At 56.4% G+C, this 22,516-nt stretch overlaps 1 protein-coding gene and 1 pseudogene across 9 annotated transcripts in view; both read right to left on the bottom strand.

The window, feature by feature from the left end:
- Window positions 1-22,516, bottom strand: part of DOT1L (DOT1 like histone lysine methyltransferase) — a 65,455-nt gene that overhangs the window by 28,729 nt on the left and 14,210 nt on the right. For 2 of the 9 annotated variants that reach the window (XM_081829625.1, XM_081829671.1), the window contains exons 1-5: window positions 9,267-10,218; window positions 8,762-8,825; window positions 7,087-7,315; window positions 4,910-5,004; window positions 4,350-4,412 (exon numbers count right to left, since the gene is read on the bottom strand). In XM_081829625.1, coding sequence (XP_081685751.1) covers window positions 4,350-4,412; window positions 4,910-5,004; window positions 7,087-7,315; window positions 8,762-8,825; window positions 9,267-9,592 — 777 coding nt within the window. In that variant the 5' untranslated portion in view covers window positions 9,593-10,218. Of the gene's footprint in view, window positions 1-4,349; window positions 4,413-4,909; window positions 5,005-7,086; window positions 7,316-8,761; window positions 8,826-9,266; window positions 10,225-11,768; window positions 11,844-19,784; window positions 19,829-22,516 lie in introns of those variants that run through there. The other 7 variants (XM_081829547.1, XM_081829484.1, XM_081829401.1 and 4 more) reach the window with 7 other exon arrangements.
- LOC115944402 (U4 spliceosomal RNA) lies at window positions 16,904-17,052 on the bottom strand (annotated as a pseudogene).

The raw sequence follows: 22,516 nt of genomic DNA, 5'->3' as shown, positions 1-22,516 counted from the left end.
CCCCCCCCCCCAGGCCGCCCCAGCTCGCCACATACGTGGTCCTGGAGGCTGCACCCACCCCTGCACGGAACACACATGCTCTCCAGTCAGGGGAAAAGAGCACAGCGTCCGAGAACGAAGAGACCGAGGTTGACCCCACCCAAGTCAGGTGCGGGAGCGCCACCCACAGGCACACCCTGGCACTTGGCAAACCTGCCCAGGAGCAGCCCCAAGTCCACAGACACAGTCCAGCTCGGCCGAACCCCCAGGCCCTGTCTCTTGGCAGCAGCCGCCTGCCGGTGACCCAACCCAGCCCAAGACCAGAGGGGAGGTGGGCCAGTGCTTCTGAGATGCCTGGGGCCCCGGCTGATGTGGCCCAGCCACCCCAAGGACCACAGAGGCGCCATCCTGACGTGGGCAAAGCTGGAGGGGTGGCAGGTGGGAGGCCCTGCACATGTCCTGGAGAGAGAGGCCCCTGCCCCCGAGTGCAAGAAGTGCCTCAGCGCAGGTCCACAGACACCATGGCGCCGCCCCCACGTGGTTCCTCCACGAGGCCCCAGCCACCCAAGTTAACAGGCTCTTGACGTTCGAGACCCGCTGCATGCCAGGCCCACCCTACGGGGCGCATCGTGAACAGCACGGCTACTGTGCTGTGGGGGCTCTGGGGGCCTGGACGCCAGCCTGGGCGGGGCGCTGGACAGAGCGTCTCCCAGGCGGAGGGGGCACCCTGAGCTGAGACAGCCCGGCCAGCAGAAGCCGAGTGGAAGGAGGGAACGGGGCTCTGACAGGAGGAGGCACGGGGGTGGGTAGGCAGGGCTTGGCGCCCAGGCACCGCTGAGCTGCAGGACAGGGAGGCGGCGGCCACATGGGGTCCTTGGCCTGCACAAGCAGGCTCTGGGGCTTGGAAAAGCACATGGGCTATTTTTAGACTCCTGTTGGCTCTGTTTCCTCTTAGGTTAAGTAACAGGAGCAGGACTCCGTCCGCCAACGAGGACGCCTGGTCAAAGCCACAGAAAGCTGCTGGGAAGGCCTCACGAGATCCAGGACACAAGTTCCCGCCAAACGTGGGTGCTCATCAGTCAGCACACGCTCACCACACCCCGCGGAGCCCTCTGGAAACAGACAACAGAACAGCAGAGGCACGGCCAGCTGCCGTCCTGCGGCCCGCTCCTTCCACACACCGCCCGCCAAGGTCGTGCCCAAGCGTCCTTTGAGCCAAATTCTATTCACAGCCACCTCGCAAGGGCTGAGGCGGGGCCAGTGAGCACTCTGCCCCACACGAGACCCAAGGAATGAGACGGTTTCCACGTGGGGAGCCCCTCCCGCATGCCGACCACTGACCCCGGCTGGAGACAAGAGAAGGAAGGAGGACGGCGGAAGGAGAAGCGGGCGAGCAGCGCCCCCAGCCTCACCCCTGCCCATCGCCCCAGCCGAGAGGAGCTGCCAGAAGCTAAAACCAGGCTACAAACGGAGTCCTGGAAGCCGTGCCTGGAGCACAGGGGCCGTTTCCTCTTAGGTTAAGTAACAGGAGCAGGACTCCTACACCCCGAGCTGGGGCTTTCTCACCAGAAACAAGAAGTGGTTTAAAACACGAAAACCTGTGTTTTAGGAAGTCCGTTTAGGAACGCAGTCAGCGTAAGAGCCGATGTGGGGACCGCGCGGGAACAAGTTCCTGGGAATGGAAACCCACTGGACTCCCCGCACGCTCAGCCCGACCGGCAGACCCCAGGGGGCCTCAGATGGGGGCCCCGGCAGAGAATTTCAGAAGAAACCGCACCAGGAGACAGGGAAGAGAAGCCAGGTCCCACTCTGCCTGTGCACGTCCTGGCTCCAGAAACACAGAACAGAAGCAGAGGGTGCAGCTCCTCTCCCCACGGGGCCGGCATCACTGCACACCCAAAGGAAGGAGGAAGGAGAGGTACAGGCCGGGATCTCTCGTGGACGCGGACGCAAACACTCTCGACAACCCGGTGCGGAGCGGAAATCCAACACCGTGTGAAAACCACCGCACGCCACGACCAGGCGGGACTCACCCAGGCACGGAAGGCTGGCTGGACACCCGTCAAGAGGCCAAAGAGAGATCCCAGGAGCGTGTCAACACATGCAGGGAAGGCATTTGACAAACTCCAACCCATTCAAGATGAAGATTCCCAAAATAAGAACGGAGGGGAACTGTGTCCACTTGCTAAGGAACACCACAAAATACCTACGGCTCCCATCATCTCCACGGTGAGAAAGTCAAAGCTTTCCCAGTGGAAAGGAAACAAGGAACAAGGCCACGGTGCCCCTTTCACCACTGCTTTTTGGCAGCGGAACGTACATACCTACTGTTACGCTGGCTCGTGCAGTAAGACAAGAAAAATAAAACATACACAGCTTGGGAAGGAAGACATAAAACCACCTCTGTTCACAGGTGACACGATCATCTATGCAGAAAATTTGAAAGAATTCAGAAAAACAAACAACCTGGAGCCAATAAGCCAATACAGGAACATTCTCAGGTGAAAGTAGTATTGTACGTTGATACGCAACAGACAAAGGTCAATTGCTTTCCTGTAAAACCAGCAACGGACAAGTGGAATTTAAAATTAAAAATACAGTATCATTTACACAGGCACCAAGACAAAGAGACAAACAGACTTCAAGACCTACAAGATGTACAAGACGTACATGAGGCAAAGTCGGTGGGGGAGAGGCAGGCCGCGTCGGAGGCAGGAAGCCGCGATACCGTCCAGACGGCCGTCCTTCCTGAGCTGCTGCGCGGAGTCAGTGGCATCCCGACCCCAGCCCACCGTGAGCTCTGAGGTGGACGCCCACAAACTGACTCTACGCTGACTCCACGGTTTATCTGGGCAGGTGAAAGCCCCAGCAAGGCAGACACAGCGTGGAAGGAGAAGAGCCAGGCCAGAGGACGGGCGGACACTGCCTGAGCGAGGACTCGCTACAGAGCCATGGTAACGCAGATGGTGTGGCCTGGTGCGGGAGCAGACAGACAGACAGACAGAGGAGCAAGGGCAGAGCCTGCAACCACGGGCTGAAATGGCTGGGCCTCCAAGTGCAAAGGAAAGGACCCAGGTGCTGTCCTTACAGCCTCACGGCCCTACAGGTAAAACACCGCTATAAAACTCCCAGAAGATGCCAGGGAGCAAGTGTGGGTGACCATGGGTTTGGCAATGACTTTCAGACACTACAGTGCAGGCATGACCCACGGAAGGAGAGGCCGTCAGGCTGTCCTAAGGAAAGGAAAACCTCCTCTTTCCCCTTCTCCCCACACCCCAACTGACCCCCAGCCCATGATCGCATGACTTATTCTAGGTCCCTAACGCAACAAGGAATGCTGGTTCCAGCTCAACAGTCAACGCCCCATGGTATGGCTTGCTCTGGGCTGGTGACAATGGAGAGGGCAAGACGTGAACACTTGTAAGAAGTCTCCAGGAGGGAGGAGCAATAGGGCGAGCCGTGGAACCAAGTGGAACCTTGGTGATTTGGGCCTCGAGCTCTGGGTATGTGTAGGTAATGGCCTGAGATGGGAAGAGAAGGAGGAGGTCAAGATCTGGTTTGGACACACTCTGTCTGCGGTGTCCCCACAGCGGCCGAGTGGGTGTGGGCTGCATGGCCACATTGTGTCCAGAGCAACAGATAGAGTAAGGGATGAGTCTTGGGCCCAGACACGTTTCGATGTGTGAGACGCAGATGCTCCGGACAGGAGTGGAGGCCAGGGGTCTAGAACCCCGGCCGGCCAAGGAGCGTGGGCACCGCAAGGCTGGGCCGAGCAATGGAGGCCGAGGCGCAGCGGCAGCCAGGAGAGCTGGGGGCACGTGCCGCCCCAAACCTGAGCCTTGCCAGGAGGAGGGACTCGGCGTCTGGGTCACACGCAGCCAGGAAGGCAAGGAGAAGATGCCACTGGGCTGGCCAGCGGACAAAGGAAGAGGCCTTGCCATCTACACCCCGCGGCCCAGCCCCGCGCTGCTGCCACGATACTGAAGGAGGCCTCCCTGAGACCCGCCAGCTGCCTGCAGACACGCCGCACGTGACTGCGTTCAAGCGTCTGAGGGCTGGGGCAGAGGGGCACCGCCACGTCCCACCTCTGTTCTCAAGAGGGCACGGGGCAGGGGCAGGGGCAGCCCCCGAGGAGGCCCAGAGAGGGCAGAAGAGGCGGGAGAGGGAGGAGGGTACTGCTGTGCTGAGCGGGCCTCCCCCCGCACAGCGCCGCACGCCCAGCTCGGCCGTGCGCACTGCGCTCCACGCCGGGCGAGGGCAGGCAGGGCGGGTGTCCCAGGAGGGAAGAGGAACGGCGGGTCAGGGGAGGAGGAGACACAGAAATGGGAGCTGGATCGTTAGCCGCAGGGGCATGGAGCGATGGCACTCACTGTGTATTCTGCATGCTTTTTTCCATACCATTTCATCCACTTCCTGAACTCTCGGTCCATGGTCTGCAAGGGAATGATCCGACAGCCCGTCAGCGGCTCCCCGCGGCCCATTCCCCCACCCACCCCCACCCCGGGACAAGCTGGGACTGCCCATCCACCAGCCCTCAGCACAACCCCTTTGATTCCAGGGGTTGCAGGGGAGGACAGACGGCAGGACCTGCAGAGTCCACCAGATGCGCAGGCCACATGCTCTACAGGCATTTCTGGAGACGCACCTACTCCCCAAACCCCACTGACCCCATCAGGCAGACATAGGCACAGCAGTGGTGCCCCTGGGGCGTCTGGGGGAGACAGGCCCAGCCTGGGGGAGACCAGGCTGTAGTCCCTGCGGGCAGCACACACAGCGGGCCCAGATGCGCAAGCAGAGACCAAGCAGCCCCTCCGAACGCCCACCTTGATCTGTCCTCCCCTCCTTACACCCCGTGGGTCACGGCAAACAAAGGTTTGAAAGAAAAGAGACGCAAACACACACACCTGTGTCCCACCCCAGAGTCACTCACCTCCGCGTACTTGGCTGGGATGTCAGCTTTCTCTACGCCATAGTGATGTTTGCAGTTGGTGGCCGCGGCGACCTGCAGCACGACCTGGCCCACTCCTTCAGAGAGACAGAGGTACCGTCAGATGCAGCCCCGGGGACAGAGGCGGCACCGACCCAGAGTCGAGGCCCAGGACAGGCAGGTGCCGGCCATGGGGGTCAACAGGCAGAGGCCTCCGGCTCCCCAAGAAGGTGCGAGCACTCTCCAAGGTCCCTAGGATATGCCAGTGACCCAGGCCGTGAGCTGAGCCCCACTAGGGGGACGGCCATCTGGCCTACGCGGCCTCATACCTACAACACTCCAGAGCACTCCAGGGCTCTCGCGAGGGGAACCTGCTCTCTGTCTACCTCTGCAAGGCTCCCGTGTTTCCGCCACAGCACGGCACGGCCGGCCAAATCCGAAATCCCTGAGAACACCCGTCAACACGGCATCGACGGGGCTTTGATGCATACCAGGAGCGGGGTCTCCAAACCACTGTCGTGTGCTGGCCTCCCCGCGCAGCCCGACAAGCAGGCCGAACGCACCAACACGCCCAGCTGTGCAGGCCACTAGGGGCAGCGTGCGGCGCCCTGGCTCAGGCCTCGTGTGCTCTCCCCTCCCACGTGGGTCGGCCGTGCCTCTCAGATTCTGTGCCGGGAGCCCTCTGAGTTTGCACTTTGAATAGAATATATTCAAATAATAAAAATAAGCACACCAGGGTGCCCGGCTGGCTTGGTGGGTGGAGCGTGTGACTCTCAATCTCAGGGTCGTGACTTCAAGCCCCATACTGGGGGTAGAAATTACGTAAAATAAAAAATCTTTTTTTTTTTTTTTTTTTTATTTGCGAGAGAGAGAATGAGAGACAGAGAGCATGAGAGGGAGGAGGGTCAGAGGGAGAAGCAGACTCCCTGCCGAGCAGGGAGCCCGATGCGGGACTCGATCCCGGGACTCCAGGACCATGACCTGAGCCGAAGGCAGTCGCTTAACCAACTGAGCCACCCAGGCGCCCTAAAATAAAAAATCTTAAAGAAAAAAAAAAGAAAATAAGCCCACTACTTAGAAACACAGGGTAAATGGCAAGGCCCACGGGTCATGGCCAAGGGACGGGGGGAGGGAGGTTAAGAGCTGGGCATGAGGAGTCAGGCAGGTGCTTTCCAAAACTCCTAAACCTTCCAGGACACGCAGATAAATTCTGTGGCCTTTTAGATAACTGACTTTCGAAGCATTTTTTTTTTTTTTTGAGACAGCGCGCGCACATGCACACGCATGAATAGGGGGAGGGGCAGAGGGGGAGAGAGAGAGAATCTCAAGCAGACTCCCCACTGAGTGCGAAGCCCGACACGGGGCTCGATCTCACGACCCTGAGGAGATCATGACCTGAGCCAAAACCAAGAGTTGGATTCTCAACTGACTAAGCCACCCAGGCGCCCCTAAAGTATACACATTCTTCTTAAAATACCAATTCTGTGCTTAAAAAAGCTCAAATTCATGATGACATCAAAAAAGTTGTCCTCGCCCGGTGTTCTGGGCCCTTTTCCAAGCACCGAGGCCATGCCGGTTTGAGACAGGACGTTGAGTCTGCAGCACAAGGCTGTCAAAACAAGGTCACATCCAGGTGGCAGAGCCGCCCCAGAGGGCTGTGCGCGGGGTTCCTACGGCAGGCTGGCAGCCACATCATCAGCCCTGTCACCTCAACACATCCCATCTGGAATCAGCCAATCCGAGGCGTTTGTTTATTCCGTACAGTCTACAGTTCATCACGTGGACACCTGCTAGGCCGCACTGAGGACAGGCCCTGCCCTCAGGAGCCTCCACTCTGGTGCCAGAGGACCAGCCATACATAAAGGAGGGGGGCGGCTAGTGAGAGCCGGGGGGTGTGGGGAAGGGGCGAAGACACCCAGCAACGTGGGGGGCTGGTCTGCAGTGGTCACTGGGGTCCGCTCTGAGCCAAGAACAGGTCCCGCAAGGCCAGCAGGGGTGAGAGACAGGGAAGGGACACACTCTGTCCTTGGGAGCACGACGACCCGGCCTCTCCTCTGTGCAGAGCACCAGCTTGCTGCAGAGAGGGGCGTCCCCCACCGCAAGGGGCTGCAGGCGACCTGGGGTGCTGACCGAGCCGCCTCCTCCATCTCTGGGGGCCAGCACGGCCTGCCCACACTCACCACTGCCCAGGTCCACAAACAGGTCATCCTCGGTCATCTTGATCTCGTCGATCATCTGTGCGACCAAGTCAAAGGAGGTCTCCCCGTACACCTCGGGGGAGAAGGGCTCGTAGTTGTTGAGCTTCTCGGGGTCTGTCACCGAGTGGTTGTAGACCTGCTGCAGGATGTGCCGCAGGAGCCCGTTGGACGGCCGAGTGTTCAGTTTCATGGGCTGCGTGGTCCCCTTCCACTAGGACGGCAGAGAAAGCACCGCACACGTCACACGGGCGGTGGTGCGCCCCGGCGCCTGCCCACGCCAGACAACGGTGTGCGTGCTTGCGGGCAGGCGGCCACGCTGCCTCCCTAGGCAGCAGAGGCCACCCTGCAATCCTGGCCTCAAGCACACTCCCCACTGAGTGGGGAGCTGCGCCTTCACCCGAAAGCCTGTCTGGGAAGAGAAACGGGCCAAGAGCCACGCAGAGAGCCAGCGCCTCGTGGGTCCTTGTCAGGGGCCTCAGGGGCCAGAACCAGGCCGGCGCCCGTCCAGCTCATGCTGACCCGAGGAGGGAGTCCTCGGGCTCCCAGCCCTGGGGCGCCACTGAGGCCTGGTGCCCTAACCCCTCACGGTCCACCCCCTTCTGACTCATGTCAGCTGCCCTTCAGCCTCCTGCGGCCCTGGCAGCTCCCAAGGGCCTTCCCAGCCTGGGGCCAGGCCACCGCCGTGCAGGGCACTGGAGGCCGCGTGGCCTGGCCACCATGAGCGGCCCAGGTCAGCCCCAAGCCTCAGGCCTCACCTCCTGCCCAGGACAAAACCGAGGGGAGGGCTCTGGGCCGAGGCAGTGGGTCAGGGGGGCCCACACAGCTGACACCCAGAAGAACTTCTCTGAACCCCGGTCCCTCACACAGGAGGCCAGAACATACTCATCTGACTCAGCATCCCCCTCCCCTCCCGTCAGGAACAGTGATGGGGATGACTGCCCAGAGAGCCCAGGCCAGCCCATGCTAGGCCCTCGGGGCTGCGTGGCCCGACACCCCGCCATAGCCTCCCCTGACAGCAAGGCTCCTGCCGGAGAACCCCCACCCCCGGCAGGAGCCCACCCTGCCTAGACAGTGAAACTTCCTTAGAAACAGGAGTGACCCGCTCTCTGGAACTGCTTTTGCAGCCTGGCCCGGCCCGGCTGTCGTCTGTTCTTCACCAGGCGAAGGCTCCCCAGACCCCAGCATGGTGGCAGAGGGAGGTGAGGACAGAGCCCCAGGCCTCTCCATAATCAGAACAGCCCAAAGGGATGGCAGGAAAACACTCACAACACAGCTGGCTGAGGGACAGGAGAAGCCCCGGGCAGGCTCCTGACCGCACCTGCCTGCCTCAGCCCGTGGGGACGGGGCACCGACGTGAAGGTCCATATGCACTGGAGACCCTGGGGACGAGCACTCAGCATGCCGGGGACAGGGGCTGAGGACACACCCCACCCCCAGCCCGGTCCCAACAGCAGCTCCCGAGACACCTCCCACTGGGGGTCAGCAGTGGCCGGCCCCACGCCGCACATGTGAACCCCCGCACTCCGGGGTGGTCTGAGGGGGTCTGCGAGGCATGTCATTAAAACTACCCAGGACACGTGACGGCAACCGGGGGGAGCACCCCCGCACGGGTCCCCGACAAGCAGACGCACGTGAGGGGAGGGCAGAGGCCACCTACCAGCTGGTGGATGCTGTCGATGGCACGGTTGTATTTGTCACAGAGCCTCTGCATGCTTTCGAAGCTGAAAAGGCAAGGGAAGGCGCTGGTCCCTGCGGAGCTCAGGACAAGCCCCAGGGGCCTGGCAGGCCTTTCGGGAGGGACGGCTCCTGGACATGCAGAGCCAGCTCTCCCCTGGTGAGAAGGCAGAGGCCACAGGGCACCGAGGAGAACCACGGGTGGGCAACAAGGCCGAGCCCAGTGTCTGGGGCTGAGGCGGTCTTCAGCTACGTGGCCAAATCGTGTACCTCAGGGCAGCCTGCGGAGGTCACGGCTCACGGGTCAAACCCAAGGTGAATGGTGTGCCCAGCAAGTGTCAGGTGAGAGAAAGGGCTCCGCACAGCCTTCATAAAGCACTGCGGCTGGCACCTGGCCGGCCCGGACTCCCCACCCAGGAGATGGACAGAAATCCCACCTGCTCCCCAAGCCGGACCCACTGCCCCAGGGCAGTGTGCACGGGCCCTACCTCCTTCCCCGGGCCGGAAAGAGCCTCCATCTCAGCCCCAGCTTGATGGGCATGGGGTCCACCCAGCGGCAGAAAGGGCCCGCTGATTCTCCTGGCAGAAGAGGACACTGCCCAACACCCGCCCTACAGATTCCAACTCTTCCACAGACGCAAGCAGTACACGTCAGATGCCGAATGAGCGCCTGCCTGGGAGTTGTTGACGAGACAGGACTCTCCCAGACCCCACCACGCTTACTCCAGGTATGACTTTCAATGAAATCCAACCTAGGAGGTCCCCCCAGGACTGACTCTGCCTCCAGGGGACACTGCGCATTGTCTGGGAACATCTGGGGACATTCTGGCGTTGAAGGGGTGGCATCAAAGGGTTGGGGCCAGGGATGCTGCTCAGCCTGTGACAGTGCCCGGGACGCCCCGCAGAGGACGACCTGCCTGCTATGAGCAGCGCTGGGGGGACGTGCTCCGATGTCCACGCTGTAACAGAGGGCACCACGTCCGCTGGGGGCCCCTGTCTACCTACGTGCACACACCGCAGCAGGGAGGCTTCCTCCCCGAGCCAGACGCCAGGAGCCTGGGAGAAGTCCCTCCACACGGGACACGGGAAGCAATGACCATGCTGTGTGCACCCCAAGCCGCCCGCCCCGCTGGCCCCTGCATCTTCACTGACAGCCTGCCCCTCATCCTCGGCCCCAGATTTACCCCAACAGCTCACGCGCACCATTCCTTCACAACAGAAATCAAAGGATTCAACTAAGCTGGCTCCCCCGACAGCAAGTCCGAGGTCCCCGCAGGACAGCCGCGGTGGAAAAGCGAGAGAAGTGGAGAGCAGGCGGGAAGAGCAGTCACTACCAAAGCGTGATGGGTCCTCACAAAGGACAGTGACGGAGCCGCCCCGGGCCAACGTGGTGACCTCAGGAACCCAAGAGCAACAATGGGCTGTGCCACTCTTCCGGAGCAGCGGGCCACTGGTGCAGCTGCGCTCGCCCCCGCCCCCGCTCAGCACGGGGCCAGGCAAGGTCACAAGAACCAGGACCTGGCAGTCCGCGGCCCCGGCAACGCCCAGCGTCTGAGTGACACTCCTTCACCCTCCTAATTTGCCAAATGAAAGATCCGAGACCTCGGGCTCCTAGTTTCTCGTGCAGCCCTCAGGCGAAAACGAAGGCACCACTTTGTCATTTTATTTCCTTGTGCTCCCCCTCCGCCTGGACAGCTGTGAGCCACCAGGCCTCAGCCCACCCCGGAGGAGGCCTGTCCCTGGACGATGCACAAACGCTGTGGGCTGGCCCTGCCGCCACCTTGCTTGAGAGAGAAATGAGGATCCCCCACCACGAACCTGACCCCGCGGCCGCACCGGTCCCTCAGGTGGATACCTCCAGACTGGCCCCCCGCTGCCCACTCCCAGTCTTTTCTAAGCCAACTGAGTTTGGAGGGGAAGAACCTCAAACACCCCCCTGCAAACATCTTTAGCAATACTATCCTGAAAAATGCTGGCTGCTCTCGGCCAGGCACAGAGCAATCAACCCATTGTTTCACTGGCCAAACGACTAAGGTCCAAGGGTCAGCACCCGTACGCACCCTCACCCTGGGAGTTAGAGAGGTGTACCCCACTCCTTGGTGTGTGCCCACGCTGCCAGATGCCCGTGCACCACCCGAGTCCATGGGGCCACCCTACGGCCCAGGGGCCTGGATGCTCTGCATGAGGAGTGAGCACAGTTCTCTTCTTTCTCAAATGCTGAGCCAATTATTAAATGGGGAACAAGGCAGGAGGCCAGGGGAATGGGATCAGGGCTGACGAGCAGACCAAGAGGCCCTTCAAACACAAGAGTGAGACCAGGTCAACAACACCTGGGTGCCGGGTCCTGTTAGGGGCCCCTGGACTGTGCACCTTATGGAGAGCGAGCTAGCAAAGCCCACAGAGGACACGATCCTTCCGCGAAGACTGCAGCCCCTGCTAAGCCTGCCAAGAGCTAAAACGGCAGGAGCCTGGAATGTCAGCCTTCCTTCTCAAAGAGAAACAAAAAAACTCCAGGCAGGCATTCCAGAGACGGCCTCACCCTTCTCCACCCACAGGACTCTCCTCTGAGATCCAGGACGTGCCTGCAGGAAACTGCGAGAAGCGGCCAAAGGGCTGGACGCACAGTGACGGACCAAACCCACTGAGACCCAGGCGGGGCTGGCCAGAGCCCGAGCCCCGGGAGGCCCGTGCAGAGGTGCTGGCCCCAGGCAGGAGCAGTGGCTGCTGACGGCCGCCCGCGGGGAACAAGCCCCTCGGCAGCTAGCTGGGGCCGACTTCACACATACCAGGCGCCGTTTCCGCAGTGTGGCATTTCCAATTCCGTCCTCGCTCTGACAGCCTCTGCCAATATTTGATAAACATTTCCTACCAAAATAACTGCATGGAGGCGACAGCCAACTCTCAAAGGAAATTGCAGACCAGCTTGTGCCGTCGAAGAAGAGCTGACGGGAGGCCGCGTCCCCAGCAAGCATGGACAGAGCTCTGCTCACCTTTTGGTGTCGTAGTCGATCAGAACGTAATTCTCCATAGCAAGCTTGAGGTCTGGGATCTCTTCACAGACCCATCTGAAACACAAAAGCAGAACCTACAGTGAAAACTATTCTCCATGCTCTAGTTTTTACTCTCGGCTGTCTTAAACACTGTTAACTCCCAAACATCAAAAAAAATCCTCATTATTCAACTCAAAATGCGCAAGAGAAAAGGGCGGCGTTAATTCAGAACAAACCACGCGAGGCTGTGGCTGACGCTGGGCCTCACATGGTGTGCGGAGCCCCCGCCAGGGTCAGCTCCTGGGTGTCAGTGGGCCCACATGGGACGGAGCCGAGGAAACCAACCCACTCCAGGCAGAGAGCTCGGCACGCACTGTGTGCCCCGGGAGTTAGCAAGTGCCGCACCACGAGCTACCCGAGCCCAAGACAAGAAGCTGCTTCAACAAACACGCTGCAAGAAACAGAGAGATGGAGGGGAGCCGACAGAGTAAAGGGACAGAAAAACACACCAGCCAACCCCAAGGTGTAACCCTCGTTGGATCCTGATGCAACCCTGACAAAGGGCCAGGGGAGAGGAGTCGACACCACAGATCTTCCAGAGAAAACCCGGGCCGTTATGGAAAACGTCCCGCCAAGAGATCTGACACCTTAGATGAAATGAACTAATTCCTGGAAAAACACAAGCAGGCGAAACCGACACTAGAAGAAAGGAAACATCTCAACAGCCTCGACCCTACGAAAGACCTCGATTCCCTGATCAAGCACCTTCCCACAAACAGACCTCCAGGTCTAGCTAGCCTCGCTGGGGAATCCAGACATTTAAGGAGGAATGACACTAATCGTTTTCAGTTTTAGGAGGCCAGTGTTACCCTGATGCCAAAACCAGAGGGAGATAAAGCCTTGGAAAGACAAAGTCGGTATCAAACAGGAAATCTATCCACGAATATCCCCCATGAATACAAACACAAAAATCCTCTAAAAATACTAGTAAACTAAAGTCAGCAATACATGTTAATCACGTGGAGTTTATCGCAGGAATGAATCACTGTCCTTCACCTCATTAACAGACTAAAGGATAGAAAGTAGAAGGATCATCTCAACAGATACAGAAAACACCCAAGCCAAACCCAAGCCCCACACAGGATAAAAACCTCCGAGGAAGCAAGAGGTGGAAAGGGGTGTGAGGGGAGTGCTGCCCACGCGCCCACTGTCTCTGCTCTGCCTGCCGGCTCCCTGCGGGCTCCCGGCCAGCTCTGCTCTGTGGGGACAGGAGGTCTCCTGGAAGAGGGAGGGCCGTCTGTCCCTGTGTCCCTGTGTCCTCAAGCCAGACTCCCTCGCCGGAGCAGGAAGCAGCTGCTGAGTCCAGTTAGCAGTTTCCTTCATCGTGCCCCGCCAGCCCCAACACACACACACACACACACACACACACACACACACATTGGCCCTCCAGCCCCAGACTCTGCGGCCCCTCCCTACGACACCCCTCCCCAGTCTCAGTGACCAGGGCCAGCTGGGCAGTGCCCACCTCCAACCACCAACCCGCCCAGGGGTCCCCACCTTCCCTCCTCACAAGCACTTCTGTACGGTAAACTCTGCTCAGCAGCACACAGGGCGTAGGTCAGGAGACCCCACGGACAGGAAGGTACCGGTCCCGCAGACACCACCAGACCACTGGCGCAAGACTGAGCCCTCCCAGAAGGGTGGGGACAGGTGAGGATGCCGGCCCCCACACTTCCCTTCAACGCTCTACGACAGGCCCTGGCCAGCACCACGTGGCAAGAAAAATAAGTGAACAGCGTAAAGACTGGAAATGAAGAAGCAAAACGTCTTCATTCACAGACACACAATTTAATACACAAATTAATACGCTATCCTGAAGAATTTGCATAGAAGCTTCTAGAACTTACGTGAATTGAGCAAGGTCACAAGACATGAGGTCAATGAGCAAAAATGAGCTATGTTTGCATATACCAGCAACAAAGAATTTTTAAATGAATTTCTTAAATACCATTTAAAATATCAGTAAAACATAAATACCTAGGGATGATTTTTTTTTAAGATTTACTTACTTGAGAGAGAGAGAGCACTTGTGCGTGGGGGCGGGGCAGAGGGAGAGGGAGCGAGAGAATCTTAAACAGGCTCCATGGCCGGCGTGGAGCCCAACCCAGGGCACAACCTCACGACCCTGAATCAAAATCAAGAGTCAGACGCTTAACTGACTGAGCCACCCAGACCCCTTTAGTGATAATTTTAATGAAAGATTTGCAAGATCTCTGTATTGAAAACTATAAAACACTGCTGAGAAAAATCAAAGACAAAAGAAAGCAAGGGAAACTATATTCACAGAACAGAAGACTCAACGTTGTTAAAATGGCCCTTCTCCCTGGACTGAACTGCTAACTGGAAGTAATTCCTAGAACAAGCCCAGTAGGCTTTCTGAGAAACAGACAAGCTGATTCTAAAGCTGACATACAAAGACTGAGAACCTAGCCTAAATAATCTTTAAAAAGAACAGTTAAAAGATTTAACCGCCGGGGTGCCTGGGTGGCTCAGTCCTTAAGCATCTGCCTTTGGCTCAGGTCACGATCCCAGGGTCCTGGGATCGAGCCCCGCATCGGGCTCCCTGCTCGGCGGGAAGCCTGCTTCTCCCTCTCCCACTCCCCCTGCCTGTGTTCCCTTTCTCTCTCTGTCTCTCTCTGTCAAATAAATATATAAAATCTTTAAAAAAAAAAAAAAAGATTTAACCGCCTTACTTTGAGACCCACTGTAAGTCTACAGTAGCCGGGAGAACGTGGTGCTGGCGGAGGGACGAAGAGATAGATCAATGACCCAGCACACAGAACAGACTCAGGCTAACATTTAAATGGCTTTTGGATAAAAGCACCAAGACAACCTGATGGGGAAACAAAGTCTCTTTAATTATTCTTGATCCCCACAAATATAAACCCCCAGCCGACATATGCAAACATCCATTCACAACTCATCTTAAACCTGAACACAAAAGCTGAAACCACAAAGCTTCTTGAAGAAAACAAAAGAGAATACCTTTGTGACTCGGGCAGGCAAAGATTTCCTGGACATGACCCAGAGGAGTAACCACCAAAAATGAAGGGATACACTGAAGACTTGCACTAGTGCAAGTACCATTAAACCACAATCAGGGGCACGTAATACAGTATCTCATGGGGCACTCGCAGCCAGAGTATGTCAAGAATCCTCACAACTCAGCAAGGAGAAGACAACTCAGTCTCAAAAAATAGCACAAACTATTCTCCAATAAAAGAAACCAGGGCTCCTCAGAGATGTGGCTGATTCGCAGGTCTGGAACACGGGAACTTCAAGGTGACTCTGGAGCATCTGTGGTTCTAGAAAGTGAGGACAGGCTTGGGAAGGCAGGGGGCATGCCAAAGGGACAGGGCGCACACTGAGAGAGCCCCAAATGGCCAGCACAGGAACAACGTGAGTGACGAAACAGTAGTGGGTTATAGCTCACGGAATGAAATAAATACGTATGAGAGAACAGCTCTTCCTCATAGAAGAATTCCAGTCAATAACTATGGAGAGAATGAGAAAAGAGAAATCGCCTTCAGAAGCAACAGTAACCAGTCGTGACATGTGAGAGCCACCGCCGGACGCTAAAATCAGGGGGCGAAAGTCCAAGGAGAAACGGGATATTTGCATGGTCTCCAAGGATCTCCCCCAAGGTCTTAATTAAAAGGGGAAAAGCAGTGACTACACATCAGAGAGACATGGTGGAGCAGGTGAGCAAGGTTACTGTCACCACAGTAAGACAAAATCGCAGACCACGTGCCTCTAGCCACATTGACAGCTATTCTCACGAGCAGACACTTTTGTCAAACGCTTTTTCTGCACCCATTCCCTATCATTCAGAAGCAGACGACAGACACTATGTCATTTCATTCATAAATACCTCAGCATTCATCTGTAAAAGTTACAGACTTCTTTTAATATTAACTACAATGCCATGGTCACACCTAGGAAAAACAACATCAGGGATAGCAGGGAATTCCCTCAACTCACACAGGGAATCTATGAAAAACCCGTAGCTTTTACCACTTCTACGCTAAATTGTACTGAAGGTCCTAGCCAATTCAGTAAGGAGAAGGAAAAGAAATAAAATCATGAAGACTGAAACAAAGAAGTAAAACTGTCCCTATTCACAGGTATATTCATTTCTACAGCAAGTCCTAAAAAATCTACAAATCAAGTACTAGAATCAATAAATTTAGCAACAAGTCATAGTTAATATATGAAAATCAACTGTGTTCTTATTTATTAGCAGCAGGCAACTGGAAAATAAAATTTAACATGGAATCCCATCTATAGTAGTGCCAAGAGCTCAACTATCTGGGAATAAATCTAACAGAAGGTGTCCAAGACCCCACACTTAGATAACGGAGCACTGCTGAGCGAACTGTAGACAGATATATACTATGTTCTTGGATTGAAAGACCCAGTATTGGAAGCCTCAAGGGCCAATCTCTCCAAATGACCTACTGATTCAATGCATTTCCTAACAAAATTATGCAAAAATCAATAAGCTGATTCTAAAATTTACATGGAAATGCAAAGGAGGTGAAATAACCAGAGCAATATTTTTTTATTACTTTTTTTAAGGAGGCTCCACCCCCACCATGGAGCCCAACATGGGGCCTGAACTCACAACCCCGAGATCAAGACCTGCACTGAGACCAAGAGTCGGACGCTGAACTGACGGAGCCCCCCGGGTGCTCCACCAAAGCAATATTTTAAAGAAGAACAAAAGTGGAGAACTTACTCTGCTCAATCTCAACACAACTCTACAGATAAAGGAATCAAGGTTTTCTTCGGGTCAGTGGCACAGAACCAAGCCTAGAAATAAACCAACTCCCACACTGTCCACTGACTTCTGACGAAGGTGCCATGGAAATTTCAGACAGGAAGGACAGTCTCATTAACAAACAGTGCTGGAACTAGTGGACATCCACATGCAAAACAATCAATTTCAACTCATCCCTTGTACCATATGTAAAAATTTACTCAGAATGGATTAAAAAACTTAAATAGAAAACCTAAACCATAAAACTTCTAGAAAGCATAGGAGAAAACCCTTGTGGCCTCAGATTAGGCAAATATTTCTTAGGAGGCGAAAAACACAAATTATAAAAGAAAAATGTGGACAAATTGGACTTTTATTAAAATTTAAGCTATCTACTCTTCCAATTAGCAATAATCGCGCCTCGGATAAACCTCATTGGCTACGATACTGCCACTATCTACTCTTCCAAAGACACTGTTAAGAACATGAAAAGGGAGGGACACCTGGGCAGCTCAGTTGGTGAAGAGTCTGCCTTCGGCTCAGGTCATGATCCCGGGGTCCTGGGATCGAGCCTGGCATCGGGCTCCCTGCTCGGCGGGGAGTCTGCTTCTCCCTCTGCCTCTGCCCCTCCCCCTGCTTGAGCGCGCGCTCTCTCTCTCTCTCTCTCTCTGACAAATAAATAAAATCTTTTTAAAGATTTTATTTATTTATTTGACAGAGACAGAGGTAGCGAGAGCAGGAACACAAGCAGGGGGAGTGGGAGAGGGAGAAGCAGGCTTCCCGCCGAGCAGGGAGCCCGATGTGGGGACTCGATCCCAGGACCCCGGGATCATGACCTGAGCTGAAGGCAGACGCTTAACGACTGAGCCACTCAGGTGCCCAAATAAATAAAATCTAAAAAAAAAAAAAAGAATATGAAGAGGTAAACCACAGACAGGAAGAAAACATTTGCAAAATACACATCTGATACAGGACTGGTAATGAGACCATGTAAAGAACAGTTAAAATTCAACAGTAAAATCAATTCTTAAAAACAGGCAAAAGATGATGAACGTCATTAATTATTAGGAAAAGCAAATTAAAACCACAGTGAGATACCACCACACAGCTCGTATTAGGCCAGCAAAACCAAACCATGTCAACACCACATGCTGGTGCACTGGAGAGCTACAGGGATGTTCCTGCACTGTTTGTGGGGTACAAAACAGGACGATCCCTCTGGAAAACACCTTGGTAGTTCCTCTTACAGTAAGCTGCCATAAAACCCAGCAATCCCACTCCTGGGTATTTACCCAAAAGAAACAAAAGACATGTCTACAAAAAACCCCCACATGAATATTCGTAACAGCTCTATTTATAATCGCCAAAGTCGAAAACAGCCCAAACATGGCCATAGTCTATCCTACAACGGAACACTCCTCAGTAACAAAGAGGAAAAATGACTGATACACACAACAACAGGGAGAATCTCAAAGTCTTGTGCTGACTGGAAGAAGTCAGGAAAAAGAAAAGGACATCCTGAACAAGTCCTTGCAGGTAAAATTCTGAAACAGGCGAGGTAACCTGTCGTGGCAGAAAGCGGGTTGGGGCTGCCTGGGGACGGTGGTGGAGGGCAAGCAGATCACAGAGGACACATGGAGACCGGAGCACACGTCCACATCGGCTGGAGCGTGCACCTTACCCGCGTGTGGTTTCTCGTATCACCGTTGTATCTCAATTGCTTTTTTAAGAAATACAAATATAGCAAAAACTAAAGTGGATGGAGGTTCAGACGACACGTGAGGGGTGATGAGCTGTTAGGCTGGGTGGCAGGTACGTGGGTTCATGACACCCTCTGTCTACCACTGCATCTGCTGGAAATTCTCCATTATAGAAAGTAAAAGAAAGAACAAAACGAGGTACTGACCATCTCGCCAGTGAACAGAACTTGTCTGCAGGGACAAAGAGGAAGAAGGTAACATGGTTTTGAGACCCAGGACATGAGGATCAGGCCTGTAGATGGGCAGCTCTAGCCAGCCCGGGGAGAGGACGAGGCCACAGCAGACAAAGGGCTGGCTCAGCAGCTGCAGCACGGATGCTGACCCCCAGCTGCGCAGGGAGAAGCACCCCACTCCGCAGATGAGAAACAAGCGCAGAGGCCACTGGGGCACACGCCAGGCCACCTGACTCAGAGCCTTCCCTGTTAACCTCGACTCTCCCACTTCCTAACCAGCAGCCTTCTTTAAAAATAACATAAATCAAACTAAGGCAACTAGTTAACACCACTGATTGCTTTCAGGCCCACCCTGCAACATTTGCACACATTATTTCACTTAAAATTGGAAACGATCTTGCAAGGAGGCATTGCTTGGCCCTCAGAGCCAACCCGACAGGCTCGGGCAGCTGCAGTGGCCTGGGCTGGTGGCCCAGCTACCACGCGGCAGGGAAAGGGGCCCACCACAAGCTGGCCCTGCCCTCCTGGCTGATGCACAGGGCACCACCAGCCCAGCTCTGTCTCCAGCCACGGCAGCTTCCTGCAGACATCACGGCAGGGGCCCGGGGGTGGCTACGCAGGTGAGAATTCTGAGAAACAACACGGCAAGAGAGGCCAAAGCCACGCAGACACACAAACCCCCGGCTTTATTGCAAATGCTCAGAGAAGAACAGGGTCCCTGACCACAGGGCAAGAAGCAGTTACAGAATTGCGCCCAGCGGCCACGGCCCGCACTCTGGAGGTCCTTCCAGACCCCACGCCAGCAAAGAGAAAGCCTTCTGTGGGTTCTGTCAAGGTCGCCCGCCTGAGGTAGGGGAGGGGCGGCGCTCTTCTCCGCACATTCAGGGAACAAGCGGGCGAAAGGCTGTGCGGGGTACTGAGCGGAACAGCCCCGCGGGAAGGCTGAGTCAGCACCAAATCCAAGGGGGAGGAGAAGGAAGCAAGGTGGTGAGGAGAGGTGGGGGAGCCCCCTGCCTGCTCGGCATTTCCCTCCCCTTCCACAGGAGGATCCAAGGCTCGGAGAAGCACGGAGACTTGTTCAGGGCCACACGCGGACGACCTGGCCGCCTCTGACCAAGCTGTCACTTCTCAAGTCCTCCTGAGGTGCTCACCAAGAGGAGCCACGCAGGGCAAAGCGGGGTCAAAGGGCAGGCTGTAAGCCCAGAAAGCACAGCTGGGCTGGCCTGCATGGGGGCCCGCCCACCCCGGCAGGTGCCGCACTCACCGGATGGTCTCGATGATTTCATGAGCAGCATCGTGGTGTTTGTCCTGAAAGACAAAGGGACAGGATTTACACCCTCCGGTGATGCAGGGTGCGGGGACCCGGCCCGGGGCAAGAGGTGCTGCTCTGGGACCCCTGCCCACGCTGGACACGCCGCTCTTGGGGAAGACCTGTCCCTCCGCAGCACGCAGTAGGGCAGGGGCCTGGGATGGAGTCTTCGCCCCGACCCTCCTCTCCCGGCCCCCCGCACCCACCGCTCTGCTGAGTCCTCACCCGCCCTGCCACCCCCCAACCAGGTGTTGCTGCAGCCTGGAAGCCACAGGCCTGGCTCTGACTTACTGAACCTCTCCAGGCCTCTGTTTTCCCATCTGTAAAATGGGGAAACACCAGTACCACAACCATGGGGAAAACTCACGGGGCCGCCCTCCCGCCAGAGCACAGACACCCCCTAGCCCCACAGTGCCCGCAGCATGGGGGCTCACTGCTACTCCCTCCTCAAAGAGGAGACTGAGGGCTCCCTCCAGGCCTCTCAGTGGGGTCTGGGCAGCCAAGTGAGCCCAGACCTCGCAGAAACCAGGACCAGACGCGCCCTGTCTGACGTGAGTGCTGCAGCTGCTGCACCACGGAGAGGGCGTATCCACGCCCTGCCCCCTGCAGCACTTCACAGCAGGTGAAGAATTCTGGGGGCAAGGGCCCGGGGTAAGGGTCAGCACGACTCAAGTACCTGTGGGCCCTACCCTTGCTTCCGGAGCGACAGCTCCACGCCGACGGGATTCTCACAGATTGGAGCTCACCTGCTTCACGTACACAACTCAGTGGCTTCTCAGTCCTTCCAGCGTTGTGCAAGCAATGCACTAATTCCAGAACACTCTCGTCACCCCAGAAAGACCCCGTCCCCATGAGCCGTCACTCCTCCGCCCCCGGCAATCACTAATCTACTCTCTGTCTCTGTGGACTTGCCTGTTTCCGGGCATTTCACGTGAATGGAATCACACATTGTGCGGCATTTTGTGCTAAGCCTTATTTTTCTTAAGGCAAATGAAGAGCCAACCTTTCCATGTACTTAATAATATCCTCCAACTGACGAAGGATCAAATGACACACGTCACTTGCAGTCCTGTTCTTCGGGTATGGCGGGGGCAGGGGGGCAAGATGGAAGGCAGGCAGCCCAGCGGTCCCAACCGTGGGGAACCTGACTGACCTGCAGCATCGGCACACTGCCGACTCAGAAACTTGGGGTGGGGACCACTGATGGGAACTAGAGGCCCCAAGACCTCCTGGTAAATGTCAGAAGACAACTGGGGCAGCTCTGCTGGGCACATGAAGACAGCTTTAGCCCAACCTCAAAAGGCCTTAAAGGAATGATGGGAACTGGCCACAAGGAGAGCCTCCTCGCGGGCCGCGGGCACAGCAGTCCCAAGGCCCCGCACTGCCTGCCCCCCACGTTCTGGGGAAGGAACACAGAGCCAGCAGACACCCCCAGCCTCTGACACGGGAGCCCCAGCTTTGTCGGTGAGCCATGCCAGCCTGTGCAATACCCTCTGGGTCCCAAGTAAGCGGGAACACACCCAGGTGCTCCGATGCACCAGGAGGGTGGGCAGGAGTGAGGAGCTGGGTGACATCCATAAGGAAACAGCTTCTCTGCTCATCTCAGCCTCGTCTTCACACCTCCTGGCCCATCAAACACGGAGCTCCTCTAACCAGAGGAACCCAGACTGCTACCTTCAGAGTCCCCACAAACTCCTCGTGGGCACTTCCCTGTTATTTTGTGAGAGTGTCGGAAACAAGGAGGAAGCCACAATTCCTGCTGCTGGACTGCTCGCCTAGGAGCCCACGCTGTGAAACACCACTGTGCCCGCGTGCAGTGCCATCCTTCCACGTGGCTCGACCGGAGGCTTCCAGGCCCATCACCGAGCGGGCCTGTCCACTCAGCCCTTGGCCCTCTAGGTCCACACCCGCCATGTGGGCACCAGCGAGGTGGGAGATCTGACTGCGACAGCAGTGGGTGGCATCCACGGAGCTCGGGAGACTGCACGACACACGCAGGTGAGCGTGGGACACAACCACTGAGCTCAGGTGGTGCCAAGCCCTCCGCGTGCACAGCCAGCAGTCCATTGTGCAGATGGAGACGCTGAGCACCAACTTGCCCCCAGCGCCTCTCACGAGGCAGCGGTGGGACCTGAAGCGAGGCAGGGGACACGGCAGCACCTACTGCTTTGGTGAGGAGCGTGCAGGGCGGAGGGGAGGGCAATCAGAGTCCCTACCTGGCGGCGAGCCGCCCTTTCCCGGAATGATCACATAATCCTCCCCGGGCAGAGGGGTGGGGAAGAAGACAAGTAAGCTGCACTTCATCAGAATGAAATAATGATGCTTCCAAGGACAGCATCAAGAAAGCCGAAAAGACCACAGAATGAGAGAAAAATTTTGCAAGTCATCTCTCCGGAACAGCGTCAGCATCTGTCACAGGCACACCTCACCGGGCTGCACTGTGCAGACAGGGCGCTTTTCCAAGCTGAGGGCTGCGGCCACCCTGGGATCAGCACGTCTACCAGCACCATGTCTCCCACGGCGTTGGCTCCCTTGGGGTCTGTGTGTCCCATTTTGGTCATTCTCATGATATTTCAAACTTCACTATTACTATATTTGCTACGGTGATCTGTGATCAGTGATTCTGTCTTACTGAAAGCTCAGATGACAGTTAACATTTTTAGCAAAGTACATTGACTTTTCTTTAG

This window comes from Leptonychotes weddellii, chromosome 1, assembly GCF_054177405.1.
Source record: "Leptonychotes weddellii isolate Sample4059 chromosome 1, ASM5417740v2, whole genome shotgun sequence".
NCBI lineage: Eukaryota > Metazoa > Chordata > Mammalia > Carnivora > Phocidae > Leptonychotes > Leptonychotes weddellii.
Note: the sequence above shows the minus strand (reverse complement) of the source record. Positions and strands in the feature narration are given on the sequence as shown.